This window comes from Apus apus, chromosome 4 (genome assembly GCF_020740795.1).
Source record: "Apus apus isolate bApuApu2 chromosome 4, bApuApu2.pri.cur, whole genome shotgun sequence".
Classification (NCBI taxonomy): Eukaryota; Metazoa; Chordata; class Aves; order Apodiformes; family Apodidae; genus Apus; species Apus apus.
This window is the reverse complement of record NC_067285.1, coordinates 100,431,631-100,444,274: the sequence shown is the minus strand read 5'-3', so window position 1 is coordinate 100,444,274 and position 12,644 is coordinate 100,431,631. Positions and strand designations below refer to the sequence as shown.

General features: G+C 38.8%; 1 protein-coding gene across 8 annotated transcripts in view; it reads right to left on the bottom strand.

Moving 5' to 3' along the window:
- Positions 1–12,644, bottom strand: part of RAB28 (RAB28, member RAS oncogene family) — a 69,295-nt gene that overhangs the window by 38,439 nt on the left and 18,212 nt on the right. For all 8 annotated transcript variants that reach the window (XR_007889351.1, XR_007889352.1, XM_051617874.1 and 5 more), the window contains exon 4: positions 6,324–6,453. Coding sequence is in view for 6 of the 8 variants with exons in the window: in XM_051617874.1 (XP_051473834.1) it covers positions 6,324–6,453 (130 nt within the window). In the remaining 2 variants the exon portion in view is untranslated. The remainder of the gene's footprint in view (positions 1–6,323; positions 6,454–12,644) is intronic.

Below are 12,644 nucleotides of genomic sequence, written 5' to 3'. Positions count from 1 at the left end.
GCTTGAGTCTGCAAAGCCCAAGATCTGCTCAGGGTTAACACTGATTAACTGCCCCAAATCAAGTGGTATAACTATTAAAAATCTCAGAGAGTTTCACTCCACTAATGAAATCAAATTGCATTTATGTCATATGGCAAAGGTGGGAGCAGGACAACTTGCAAAGTAAGAAATTTTGTTCTGTCTTAAAAACCCAATAAAAAGAGACATTAAAATGATTGTTTTTTAAAACTACATATTTTATGCTGCACTGACTTCCATTAATATACTAATAGAAAAGAATAGCAAATTAACTTAAAATAAGCTACAATCCAACAGTACAGTATCTCCCAGGACTCTCAGACTGTGCAGACATTCACACATTTTCTGTTTATAATTTTTTTCATTTACCAGACTCAGCTTTTGTCCACCATATGTCCACTGTAGATTAACTATTCCCTTAGGCACAATTAAGGGCTTTCCATTTGTTGTAAGAAGACCAAAGTATGAAGGACGCAGCCAGAAAAAACATTTCTACCTAAACCAAAAACAGAAGCACATTCAGCCTGGACTATGGTTTATGCAGCATCTTTTTTATTAGACATATGTCTACACTGCTAAATAAACTACAGACAAAATCCATGGAAACAGTAAGAGATCTCTCAACATTTCATTTGTATATTATTACAAAAATAGAACACATATACTGTTCTAACCTTTGTATTTAAATGGTTTACTTCTATTTCCATTTTTCAACTACCTCTTTGAAGATTTTTCTGACTTTAAGCATAACTGTTAGTGAATGAGAATATAGTATTTACTGGCACTTCTGTCACACTGGTGTTTGTGTTCCAACTACACTGACGATACTCTACCAAGTCCTTGAACTTGCTCTTAGTTCTTGGTTGGTTTTAGCAGGGAAAACTTATGTGCACAAATAAAAAAGCTAAGTGCAGGCTCAAGATTGCCAGTGCAGGAAGAAGAAAACAGATTATTCATATGCACTAAAATAAAAACTTCTAACAAAAGAACAGTCTATCAGCTGGACTGTTTCATGACTATCCTCACTTTCTTGTTAAAGCACCATATGATTCAAATGAGAAAACTAATCTGTCCTGGTTCAAATGAATGCAAATGCATTGTTTTTCATAGAATTACACCTGTTTATATCAGGGCTCTGTCTAGCTGTACAAATCTCAACCCCAGACAAGTGGTATAACTGTAATACATGTTCTGTGTGCAAGATGTATACAGTTTTTAGCTTCATCCTTGTACTAATCTTATAGGGCAGCAGAGCACAAATCAAAAAGCAAGCTCACTACTGGTTAATCCTATCTGTGTTGAACATCAGAAACTCCTCTTAACCCAGGCAAGGGCACAAAATTATGATGATGATAATATTTTAATTTTTTTTAGCACTCTGGCACAGGCCACTTGGCTTTTGAGACCCACCATGCTCCAGTAATGGTAGAAACCAGGTGATTTAGCAGCTGATGTGTTCACTGTGACTTCCCATCCAAGAGATCATTTTATGTACTATTCTAAAAGAAGAGTCCAAGTAAAACATCAGAGTTTTTGTAATCAGATGCAACAGATACATTTATCACAGCGGATTATAGAGAGACTAGGACCAGAACAGAGTACATATGCCCATATCCTTGTGATCTGTCCTGCCAGGTGTTTTTCCTCCTCATCCAATGGGATATTTCTAAGCAATAAACCTTCCTTCTTTTTTCCTGCATTATTTTCTGTGAGCTTAGCTACTTTCTAAAGAACCACATTGGAAGCTCTGGCTCCATATATGTATCTCTGTGTGGCATGTACCACAGTTTAATAGACTTGCCTACATAGTAATCTAAGAGACTTAATGAAATAGATCACTTCAGCAATGATGGTAGCCAGCACAATTAATATCATGTCAAGCATGATTTAGGATCAAAAATTTGCAAGACAGATGCTTTCTCAGACAAGCAAGGTCATTTTATCACTCAAAAATCTGCATGTTGCTAGATTGCTCCCACCACTGGGTTGGATATATATTATTATGGTGAAAAAAAGATCCGTTTCAGCTGTGATTTTCCCTTTCATCAATTTCAGTTTCTTGTTTTTGTTTTTTTGTTTTTTTTAAAGTTAGCTAACTGGTGAAACAAATAAATCCATAAGACTGCAATTTTCTATTAATCTTATGAGTTTGTCAAGACAAACATTCTATGCATATTTTAAAACAGGGTAGCTTTCTATATTTATTCAAATGAGCTGGTAAATTGACCATAGCACAGGACAAGGTTTTCTTTTTAAGGGAGTCTCTACACATAAGTAGTTTACTCTCCAATCCCAGGACCATGTTTGAGGCTCACATGACTTGGACCTGCTGTCAGGCATGCAAGAACTTTAGTTTAATCAGGCATAAGAGTCAAAAGAACAGGGGTCTTTGCATTTGCTATTTAACATTTGTCTTAACTACAGGTGAAGGACCTAACAAGTGTTAAGTCCACAGGAGAAAAAAAAAAACAGAAAAAAAGCTGAGATGGTTGGGGGGGAACAAGAGAATGAATGCATAAGATCTCAAAATTCGTATCAATGAAGAAATTTTCTGAGTACAGCTGGGAAGACTTAAGTGTATAAGGCTAGTAAGAGTCCAAAAGCAGACTGGGTATGCCTGTTAACAGCCAGATTCACATTAGTTCACAGTACACCAAACAGTCATTTGTATCAGGGCTGAAAAATGTTTCTTTCTGAGCTCAGATAAGATAGGTAAAAACATTTTATGTTGTATGTAAATGCAAGTTAAAGGGTACACTAAAATGTAACCTTTAAACTTCACAATGTAACAGCATATCACTTCCTGTTCAGAGATAGCACTCCAACATCAATTAATCATGGCTAAGCCGAACAAATGGTCAACATTCTTAATTAGTGTTGATGCATTCTCCTCTGTGCCCTCATCTGTCATGAAGACTGTTTAAAAATCTGAGTTATTACTCTTTATTGAGAAGTAGATCTGGTTAAAATCTCTAAGAATAGAAATAATTCTTCCATCCACCATACACTGGTACCTGATAATTCCTACCCCCTATATAAGCTATAGATAACCACTGCCCTAAGACCATCTTGGTAGCTATAAATCAAAATAAGTGCAGCTCCCATGCAACCCGGGTTAATTTTTGTTTACAATATATCCACTGAAAACATTGGTATGACACTTGAGGAGTCTGCTTATAGATTAGTGCAGAGGAAAATAAAGTAGTCAAGGTAGAAAGGAAAGAAACACATCAGTCATTCAAAACAGTAAAACCTCTTAATTCGCAGTGACGACTAGAAGATCCACTGCAATTACTGAACTTTGTCAATATGAAATTTAAGCAAAGCCTAAGTGCACAAAACACAATTCATTCACTTGATAACTATAGTTTCATTTTTATTGTAAAATGTAAGTCAAAAGTATTTAACAGCAACATATCTATGAAAGTTTTAAATTAGTGCACTGAAATTCAAAAACATTTATTTGAACTTAAAAATAAGGTTTGCTCCCTTATTTCTTGCGCAAATTAAGTGGTATTAGCAACACAGAAACAAACACACTTTCAATATACTTCATATTTAAATAAGATTAAAATACCGCAAAGCGGGTTACAAGGAAAGTCCAAGTTTAGATTTAACACCAACTGTAAATTTGAGGATTATTACAGAATCAGAATGTTAGGGGTTGGAAGGGACTTCTGGAGATTATCTAGTCCAACCACCTGCTAGAGCAGGATCCCCTAGAGTAGATCACACATTATTTCTATTTAGTAGAATTAGTATGTACAGTTTTCTATATTTTATTGTGAAAAAAAGTATTTTTCATTGTTTTCTTTTAAGCTGCCTTTTTTTTTTTTAGAAACTATGACTTTATTCCTATTTCTGAAGCACTACAGCAGATATACCAGGCATATTTACCCAAAAAGGAAAAATACCCATTTCTTTCAGACAGTATTAATAAATGAAAATGGTCAAATGAGAGTCTACGCCCAAGCTAAGGGCTTAAAAGAGCAGCACTAAATCTAAACCAAGATTTTGAAATGGATGGTTTCAGCTGGGCTTCCAAATTCCCATCTAGGTATCTAGACACCGGTACAATGCTTTCCAGTTGCTATGAATGAAAATAACTGCATTCTTGGCATTTTTTAAAAACTTTTATCAGAAGGAAAATTGTTAGAATAACTTGCTAGATATTTTCCTAAAAGACATATATAGATCAAAAAACAAGTGCAATCATAAGACAGAAACTAATGATTTAAAGTATTTCTCCTGTAAAATGCATGAGGTCAAATAAGTCCATCAACTCATCAAATGGCTTTTCTTGGCTTTAAAACCTATCCTCTTTCTTGCATTGTGTATGAGTGTCTTCTCACTTATTGAGTAAAGTTGAGCTATTCTGAACACAGTGATTCCACCTGAAGAACTTGATAGTACTGGTAGCTTTATCCTAATATGCAAGAGTCCACACCATGGTTTTATAGAAACACTTACCTTTCTATTTATGTAACAATAGGAGCCTGACTACAGTCACCTGCCACAGGCCACAACAGTACTGGGGTGGAAGCGCTATTGGATATTCTTCTCCTATTACAGAACTTATAAAAGCAATACACTTCTAAAAGCTTAACTTTTGTAATGCTGAAATTAAAAAGTATATAAAAAAGAAAAGCCTCTGTAATTGACATGCAACAACAAGGAACATCTTCAGGATCACCTTAAAGCAACAGTTTGCTTTTTTCTTTACACACAACTTCCGAGGGAAAACAAAGTAGCAAGCAAGCTGTTCCTTCAGCTGCTATTTTCATAAAATGAAAGCCTTTTCACTAGTCAGTGTCAGTCTTTATCTGGAAACTCACTTATGTAACCATATTCTATTTGCAGATGCTCCCAAGGAATACCTGGATTTTATAGAACAGCAAACATGCATATGAGAAAAATGGATATACTTAAGGTATGTAACAGAAATAAAACCCCTGCAAATGGAAACCAGTGTCTAATTTTCTACCTCTACGGTGTTGTTACAGCAAAAGAACATTATTTATTCTATGTTACAGTGTATCTTACTGTAAATACTTCATAAGATTTGCAGAACTCCAGTTAGGAAGTCCAATCTTGGGGCAAAATATAAATCAGTGAAAGATACTTCTCATTTGAATTTGAACAGAATCTGTATTATTGACTCTGGTTTGCTACAGTACAACACTGTCTATGTTATACTTTCAGAAGTGCTATTTATATTGTAACTCTAAGAGCCTCTCTGTTTTCTTCCCAGAAAATAAGTAGTCTTTCATAATTAATATAATAAAATGTTCCAACATCACAGCAGAAATGCTACAGATAATGGTTCTGAATAAAAGTATTGCCTCTATGTTGTTTTTTAATGCTTTTAAACAACACTAATGTGCTGGATGATGCCTCTTTTCAAGTTTGTTCATGATATGGACATTGTGACACAGACAAGAATCATTTGGAAAGTCAAAAAAAAATATGTTTTTGTTGTTCAAAAAATATATTTACATTGTTTCAAAATTCTGTATCTGCTTCCATCACTTTGTTTATAAAATGGCTTTATGCTGCTTTTTTAATTTTCCATTTTAAAAAAAAGAGTAAGAAAGCCAGGCTCAAGGCCTCTGATATGATAGCAACAATGTTTCTGTAAGATTTCTTAGCTGGAAATGGAGGAATTTGAAATCCATCTAATTAGGAAACTAACTAGGTGATTATTATTTAATGTGGCATATTTTGCTGGTCAGAGAAATAACACTGTATCATACTTGCATGATCAAAAAGAGGATAGGTTAAAAAAATCCCAAAACAAAAGGAAGTAACCTCATCTGCAAGACTACAGATAGCATGAAAAAAAGTAACTCTAAACATTATGGCTACTGTGTAGTGCAGTTATTTTAAACAATACATGCCAGTACTTAATTTAGCAGTTTCATGACACACAGAACCCTGAAATATACCTATTTTTAGATCCAGGAATGATTCCCCACTCTCCATTCAAGACGCATGCCATGGCTATATCCAAAAGTCCTATTCAATTCAAACATGGGTGAGAGACATCTCTCCTCCTGTGTGCTGCTCTCCAAGCAAGAAAACACAGGCAGAGAGGCTGCAGGCAAGGCAAAGCATGATGCAGCAAGTCCCTCCATGTACCTGCCCAAAGCCAGAATACTGAGGTATGTCCAAATATGTCATCTCTACACAGCAACAACACACAAGACAGTACTTAGCTTCTTTCTAGATATATGCCATGTGCCATTGCTTCAATAGAGAGAAACATGCAGAGTACTTCCATAAATATTTAAGTGTGAATAACTTACTTTTATTTCCAACCAAGGCCATAAGTGGCTGTGTTTCTGAGTCTTCATTCACTTTTTTTACCACATTATACCAGTCTTCTAAGTTTTCAAAGCTCTGGCCGTTGGTAATATCATAAACCAAGAGAACACCCTAAATAAAAAGATGCATTTTCTGTGTTACAGGTTGCAAAAATATTTGACCTTGGTAAAATTTACATCAGTCTAAATTACTATTATCATAAAATAAAGCATTAACAAATAACTATATTGTATGTTTTGAGGAATAAGTAAAGGGATTATAAGATTCCGTAATAAACACATTTCGTTAACAATATTGCTCCTCCTTTCCATGTTTTACAAATTGAGATGCTACTAGAACTACAAGGGTAGAAAAAAATGGCAATTCAGTTAAAAGCACAATTAGCTATATTAGAAATATTCCAAACTGCATATGCTTTACAAAAAACCTAAGAAGCACTTCACACTAATAGTTTGATAAAAATCACACCAGATAGGGACTTTTGTTTTAGTTAATATTATTTGTTTCATTGTTCTGTTTTTGTTTGTTTGTTTGTTTTTTAAAAAGGCAAAAAAAAAAGCAGTTCCATTGAACATTTCTGCACATCATCTCACTGTCATGTCTCTCTGCTCTCCTTTGGGCAGAAAGGCCACATCACTTCACTCACTAATGTAGAAGACAAGCAAAAAGTACTGGCAAGCTTTAAAATTCCGAAGGAGAAACCAAAAATGTGGTTATAAGTCAAAAAGAAGGGAGGCCCATATATTTCAGAGGTTTTGTGCCAGGGTACAAGTAATAAATACTTAAAACACACATTACGAAGGATTCCTCAGAGCTAATATCCAATATTATAAAACACAGCCTATTCAGAGCCCAAATGTCCACCTTCTTCACTCCATAATTGTAGGATCATCTCTCACAAATCACTCTCCTCTCAGCCATTGAGTCTTTTGCTCCTGCTTTTCACTACACTCAATGTATGAGGAATAAAGTCAGAATTTACTTCTGTTGCACTTGTTCTCATGGAGTTCACATCTGGGGAAAAAAAAAAAATCCCTGCAACTGCACATTCTTCTTCACATGAAATTTCCACATATTCTTAAAAAAAAAAAAAAAAACACAACACAATACATACAAAAATAGCTGGTTCCATGACCCACTGGCAATAAAAAAGATTTTTCAAGTGAAGTTTTTCAGGCATTTGTCTGGGCCCAGGTTCACTTGTAGTTTCATAAAGTGTGTCTCAGTTCACAAAACAGCACACTTATGAAACTAATTCCATGGAAGAAAACAAACTGGTGGAGACTACAACATTATTTGAGAAGAATTTAGATTATATGGGGAGAAACAATCTAAAAATAATAAGATGCAACATAATAAGTGCCATGACAAGTTCAAAGGAAGCAATAATCAACTGCACAATCGGAAACATCTGGCTTTGTAGCAGGTTCTATACAATAGGATCAAGGAGTTACAGTAGATCATAGCTGAACATATCAAGCTTATTTCATAGCAAAAAGGCAAATGTCACACTGGCATGAAACATTCCAGGTGAAATAATGCGTCCAGCTTTGGACACTCAATGTTAAGAAAAGGGTAGAATATAAGACACCAGTAACAGTATCAGATGTTTAGAAACCATGACTGACATCAGAAAATTGCAGCCTATGTACACCTTTGGAAGAAAGAGTTCTCAGAGTGGATTTACTGCGAAAAAAACAAAACAAACTGCACAAAGTTTCAACTAGAGCTTACCTAACTTGTCTTTAATCTCCTTCTCCATGATCTAAAACATAGTTTCTAAAGCATATTCTTAACTATGTGTTTTAATCTTGTAAATATTTGCTACACTTAAGAAACAAAGATGGCAGATAAAACATCTTAGAGATTAAAAAAACAAAAACAAAAAACACACCAAAAGCAGCATGGCATCCAGGTCAGAACAAACACTTCTTGCTTAAGATTTTTTCAAACAGTGCTCTGTAATCAGCTTAGTATGATGTAGATAATTAACATAGAACTAGTCATAACTCCATTGCTAAAATTTATTTCAACTTTCTTTTATTTAACAAAAAAGCACAAAAGCACATCACAAAGCACTCCATACAGTATATGGAGTCCAGCATGAGTAGATAGTATAAAACCTGTTATTTCCCTTTTTGCATGAGGAATTAAGGTGGAAAATTAACACTGGCCTTTTTACACAAAAGTAGCACATTTCCCTGCCATGAAAAAGGTTAGAAATGAAGACAACACGTTAATTCTCTAGTCACCTAAAACGTGGTAAATAGACCCTGTTTGCACAATTGCCCCCTAGTAAGAGAGATATTTTGCCTACATTAGTGCATACATGAGCACTTTCTGTTTCAGCATTACATTTTCAGAAATAGTGCAAAAATTATTTGCTGGTCTCAGGAGAAATGAGGCTGCAGTATTCATTCTACTAACAAGACAATTCATGAGGTAGCATATGCCAGCTCTTAAAGATACTTTAAATTAGATATGGGTGTAGGGGCAGTAACTGCAGCTAAGAGATGGGGACAGTTCTCAAATATTTATCACAAAAACAGCAACAGTGCTATTACACAGCAGAACTGCTGTTATAGTAGTGTTGCAGCCAGGCAATATGGTCACACTAGATAATGCAATATAGTCACACTAGATAATCAACATTTAAAAGATGTCAAGTTTATGCCAAGATTTGTCACAATAAAAGAAAGCTATGGAAAATGCTAATTAAAACCATATGTTTCCTTTTTCAGGTTCATCCTCAGCTGCCCTCACCCTATAACTGATCTTAGTATGAATGAACCAAATTAACTTTCAAATTTTCATTAATAGTCACTACATGTCAGATCAAAAATCTTAAAATATTTTTTCTAGCCACGGAATATTCATTTTAGCAAAGAGTAACTTCCATTATGGTATCTTACATGTCTGCACAAATGCTACTTTTACAGGTGAAAAGTTTACAGTCTACATATTCTTAACGACTGTTGTCTTTGCTGATACTGAGGTTATGGTGACTCAAAATATATGTGACCGAGCTGCCATAATTGAATGAGTTACTGTCTATCAGCTCAGCTGTGAGAACTGAGTATACAATTGCTCTTGGCCTCTCTAAATGCTGAGATACACGTGTCAGTCTTAATCAACACTGACAGAAAGCTGTTTATTAGTATTTTTCATTTATAAGACCAAAGAACTCTTTCCTCCCTTCGCCTCCACTTGCAGGGTTCTTCTGACCCACCAGCGACATTCACCTGCCAAGACAGGATGTGGCAACCATCGTGTTCTGGATGAGCAACACCAGAGAAAAAACAAGGCCAGGGGGAAAGCAACTGTTTCAAGACAGCAAATGAACTGCAGTTTCTCCAACTGCAGCCATGCAAGCAAATGAAGTAGGTTCTCATCTTCAAACCTGGCACTCTCATTTTAAAACATGGCACAAGAAATCAGGGACGCGGCAGCGTAGAGCAGAGAGCGGCAGCGGCAGCGGTGGGAGCTGTTCCTTTAAATTGCTGAGGATTTGAGAGGGAGCCGGGCTTCCTGGAGATGGTGAAGCCGGGGCAGAGCCAGGAGAGAGCCAAGAGACCCGAGTCTGAGCGGGAATCCTGAGAGAAAAGGGAGGCTGACGTGGCAGGAGGCGTGGCTGTGAACGGCGGCAAGGTTTAAAAAGCGGCCATTTGGCAGCCTCCTCTGAGCACGCGGCAGCGCAGAGCAGAGAGCGGCAGCGGCCATCACAGGAAGTGGCGCGAGGGCAGGCAGGGAGCAGTGGGTGCCTTCTCATAGCAAGACAGGCAAACTAGTAGCTAGATAGATCATGGTCGCAACGCGCCCGAAAACCATAGTGAAGAAGAATGTGGGGACTCAGATGGAGCTCCCAAGCAGGCACGCAGCCGTGCAGGTCTCTGGCTGCAGTGAATGCCTGAGCCTGGCACTGGTATCGGAGGGAGACAGTGAGAACACATGTGTGCAGTGTGAACAAGTAAACGATCTCCTCAGGCAGGTGGTTGAACTGAGAGGAGGTTGAAAGACTACGGACCATTAGAGAGTGTGAGAGAGAAATAGATTGGTGGAGTTGTACCCTGAGGCAGGGGCAGATGCAAGAGGTTGAGGAGGTCGAGAAAGTGACGGATCCCCTCCCCTCCTGTCACCAGACAGAAGCAGAGGACTTAAGAGATATGAAGGAATGGAAGGAGGTCCGACCTTGTAGAGGCAAGAAAAAATCCTCCCAACCTCTTCCGCCCTCCCAATTGCCCTTGAACAATAGATATGAGGCCTTAGAAATTCAGGGACAGGAAAATGAAGTTGAATGAGTAGACTTATCTAATGAAGCACCTAGGACTCGTCAGTCACCCCGAGTCCTTAGGACTTCTTCAATCAAGAAGGAAAGGAGAGTAATTGTGGTGGGCGACTCCCTTCTGAGGGGAACAGAAGGGCCCATCTGTCGACCGGACCCATCCCACAGGGAGGTCTGTTGCCTCCCTGGGGCTCGGATTAGGGATGTTAAAAGGAAACTCCCTAATCTTGTAGAGTCCTCCGATTACTACCCACTGCCGATTTTTCAGGTTGGCAGTGACGAAATCATTACACGAAACGTAAGGGCAATGAAGAGAGACTTCAGGGCCCTGGGACGGCTAGTTAGGGGGTCTGGAGCGCAAGTAGTGTTTGCCTCCATTCCTCCTGCAAGAATGGGTGGGGAGGTAAATAGGAAGAGGTTACAGGTCAATGAATGGCTAAGAGACTGGTGCCAAAGACAGGGTTTTGGTTTTTTTGATCATGGGCTGATATATGAGACACCTGGCCTGATGGTGGCAGGTGGGATGCACTTGTCCCAGAGGGGGAAGAGGCTTTTGGGGCAGGACTTAGCAGGGCTCATCGAGAGGGCTTTAAACTAGGCATGATGGGGGAAGGGGAGAAAACTGAGTCTGTTAGGGACAAGCCCAAGAGGAACACACCAGGGCCCGAAGGCAGGTGGTCTGAGGAGGATTTGGTCCCACCAGAGTGCTCTGTTTGCTTCCTGAAATGCCTGTATGCTAATGCACGCAGTATGGGGAATAAGCAGGAAGAGTTAGAGGTCTGTGTACGGGCTAAGGGTTATGATCTGGTAGCAATAACAGAGACATGGTGGGACAGCTCACATGACTGGAATGTGGTCATGGATGGTTATGTGCTTTTTAGGAAAGATAGGGCGGGGAAGCGAGGTGGTGGAGTTGCTCTTTATGTGAGAGAGCAACTAGAATGCATTGAGTTTTGTGCAGGGGCCGATGAGGGGCAAGTTGAAAGTCTGTGGGTAAGAATTAAGGGGCAGGCTGGTGTGGGTGATACAGTTGCGGGGGTCTACTACAGACCTCCAGATCAAGATGAGGAAGTTGATGAGGCTTTCTACAGGCAGTTGAAAGCAGCCTCACAACTACAGGCCCTAGTCCTCATGGGAGATTTTAACTACCCCGATATCTGCTGGAAGACTTACACAGCCAGCCTTTCACAGTCTAGGAGGTTCCTCCAGTGCACTGATGATAACTTCTTAATGCAAATGGTGGACAAGCCAACTAGAAGAGGAGCGCTCCTGGATCTGTATTAACTAACAAGGAGGGCCTTGTTGAAGCAGTGGTGGTCAATGGCAGCCTTGGCTGCAGTGATCACGAGATGGTGGAGTTCAGGATCCTGTGTGGAAGGAACAGAATACCCAGCAGGATCAGAACCCTGGACTTCCACAAGGCAAACTTTGGCCTCCTTAATCAACTGTTAAGGGAAATCCCATGGGACAGGGTGCTAGAAGGTAAAGGGGCTCAAGATAGCTGGTCAACATTCAAGGACCACTTCTTGCGAGCACAGGATCAGAGCATCCCAATGGGTAGAAAATCTAGTAAGGGAGCTAGGAGACCTGCATGGTTAAAAAAGGAACTACTGGGCAAACTCAAGTGGAAAAGGAAAATCTACAGATCATGGAAGGAGGGGCTGGTCACTTGGGAGGAATATAGGTCTGTTGTCAGAGGATGTAGGGAGGCAATTAGGAAAGCTAAGGCCTCCTTGGAACTTAACCTTGCAAGTCAGGTTAAGGATAATAGAAAGGGCTTTTTCAAATACATAGCTAACAAATCTAACACTAGAGGCAATATTGGCCCTCTGATGAACGAGGTGGGAGCCCTGGTGACAGAGGATATAAAGAAGGCAGAGGTGCTGAACGCCTTCTTTGCCTCTGTCTTTACTCCTGCAGGCTTTCCCCATGAGCTCCAGATTCATATAGCCCCAGAAGAAGTCAAGATAGAGGAGGAGTTTGCCACGGTAGATGAGGATTGGGTTAGGGATCAGTTGAG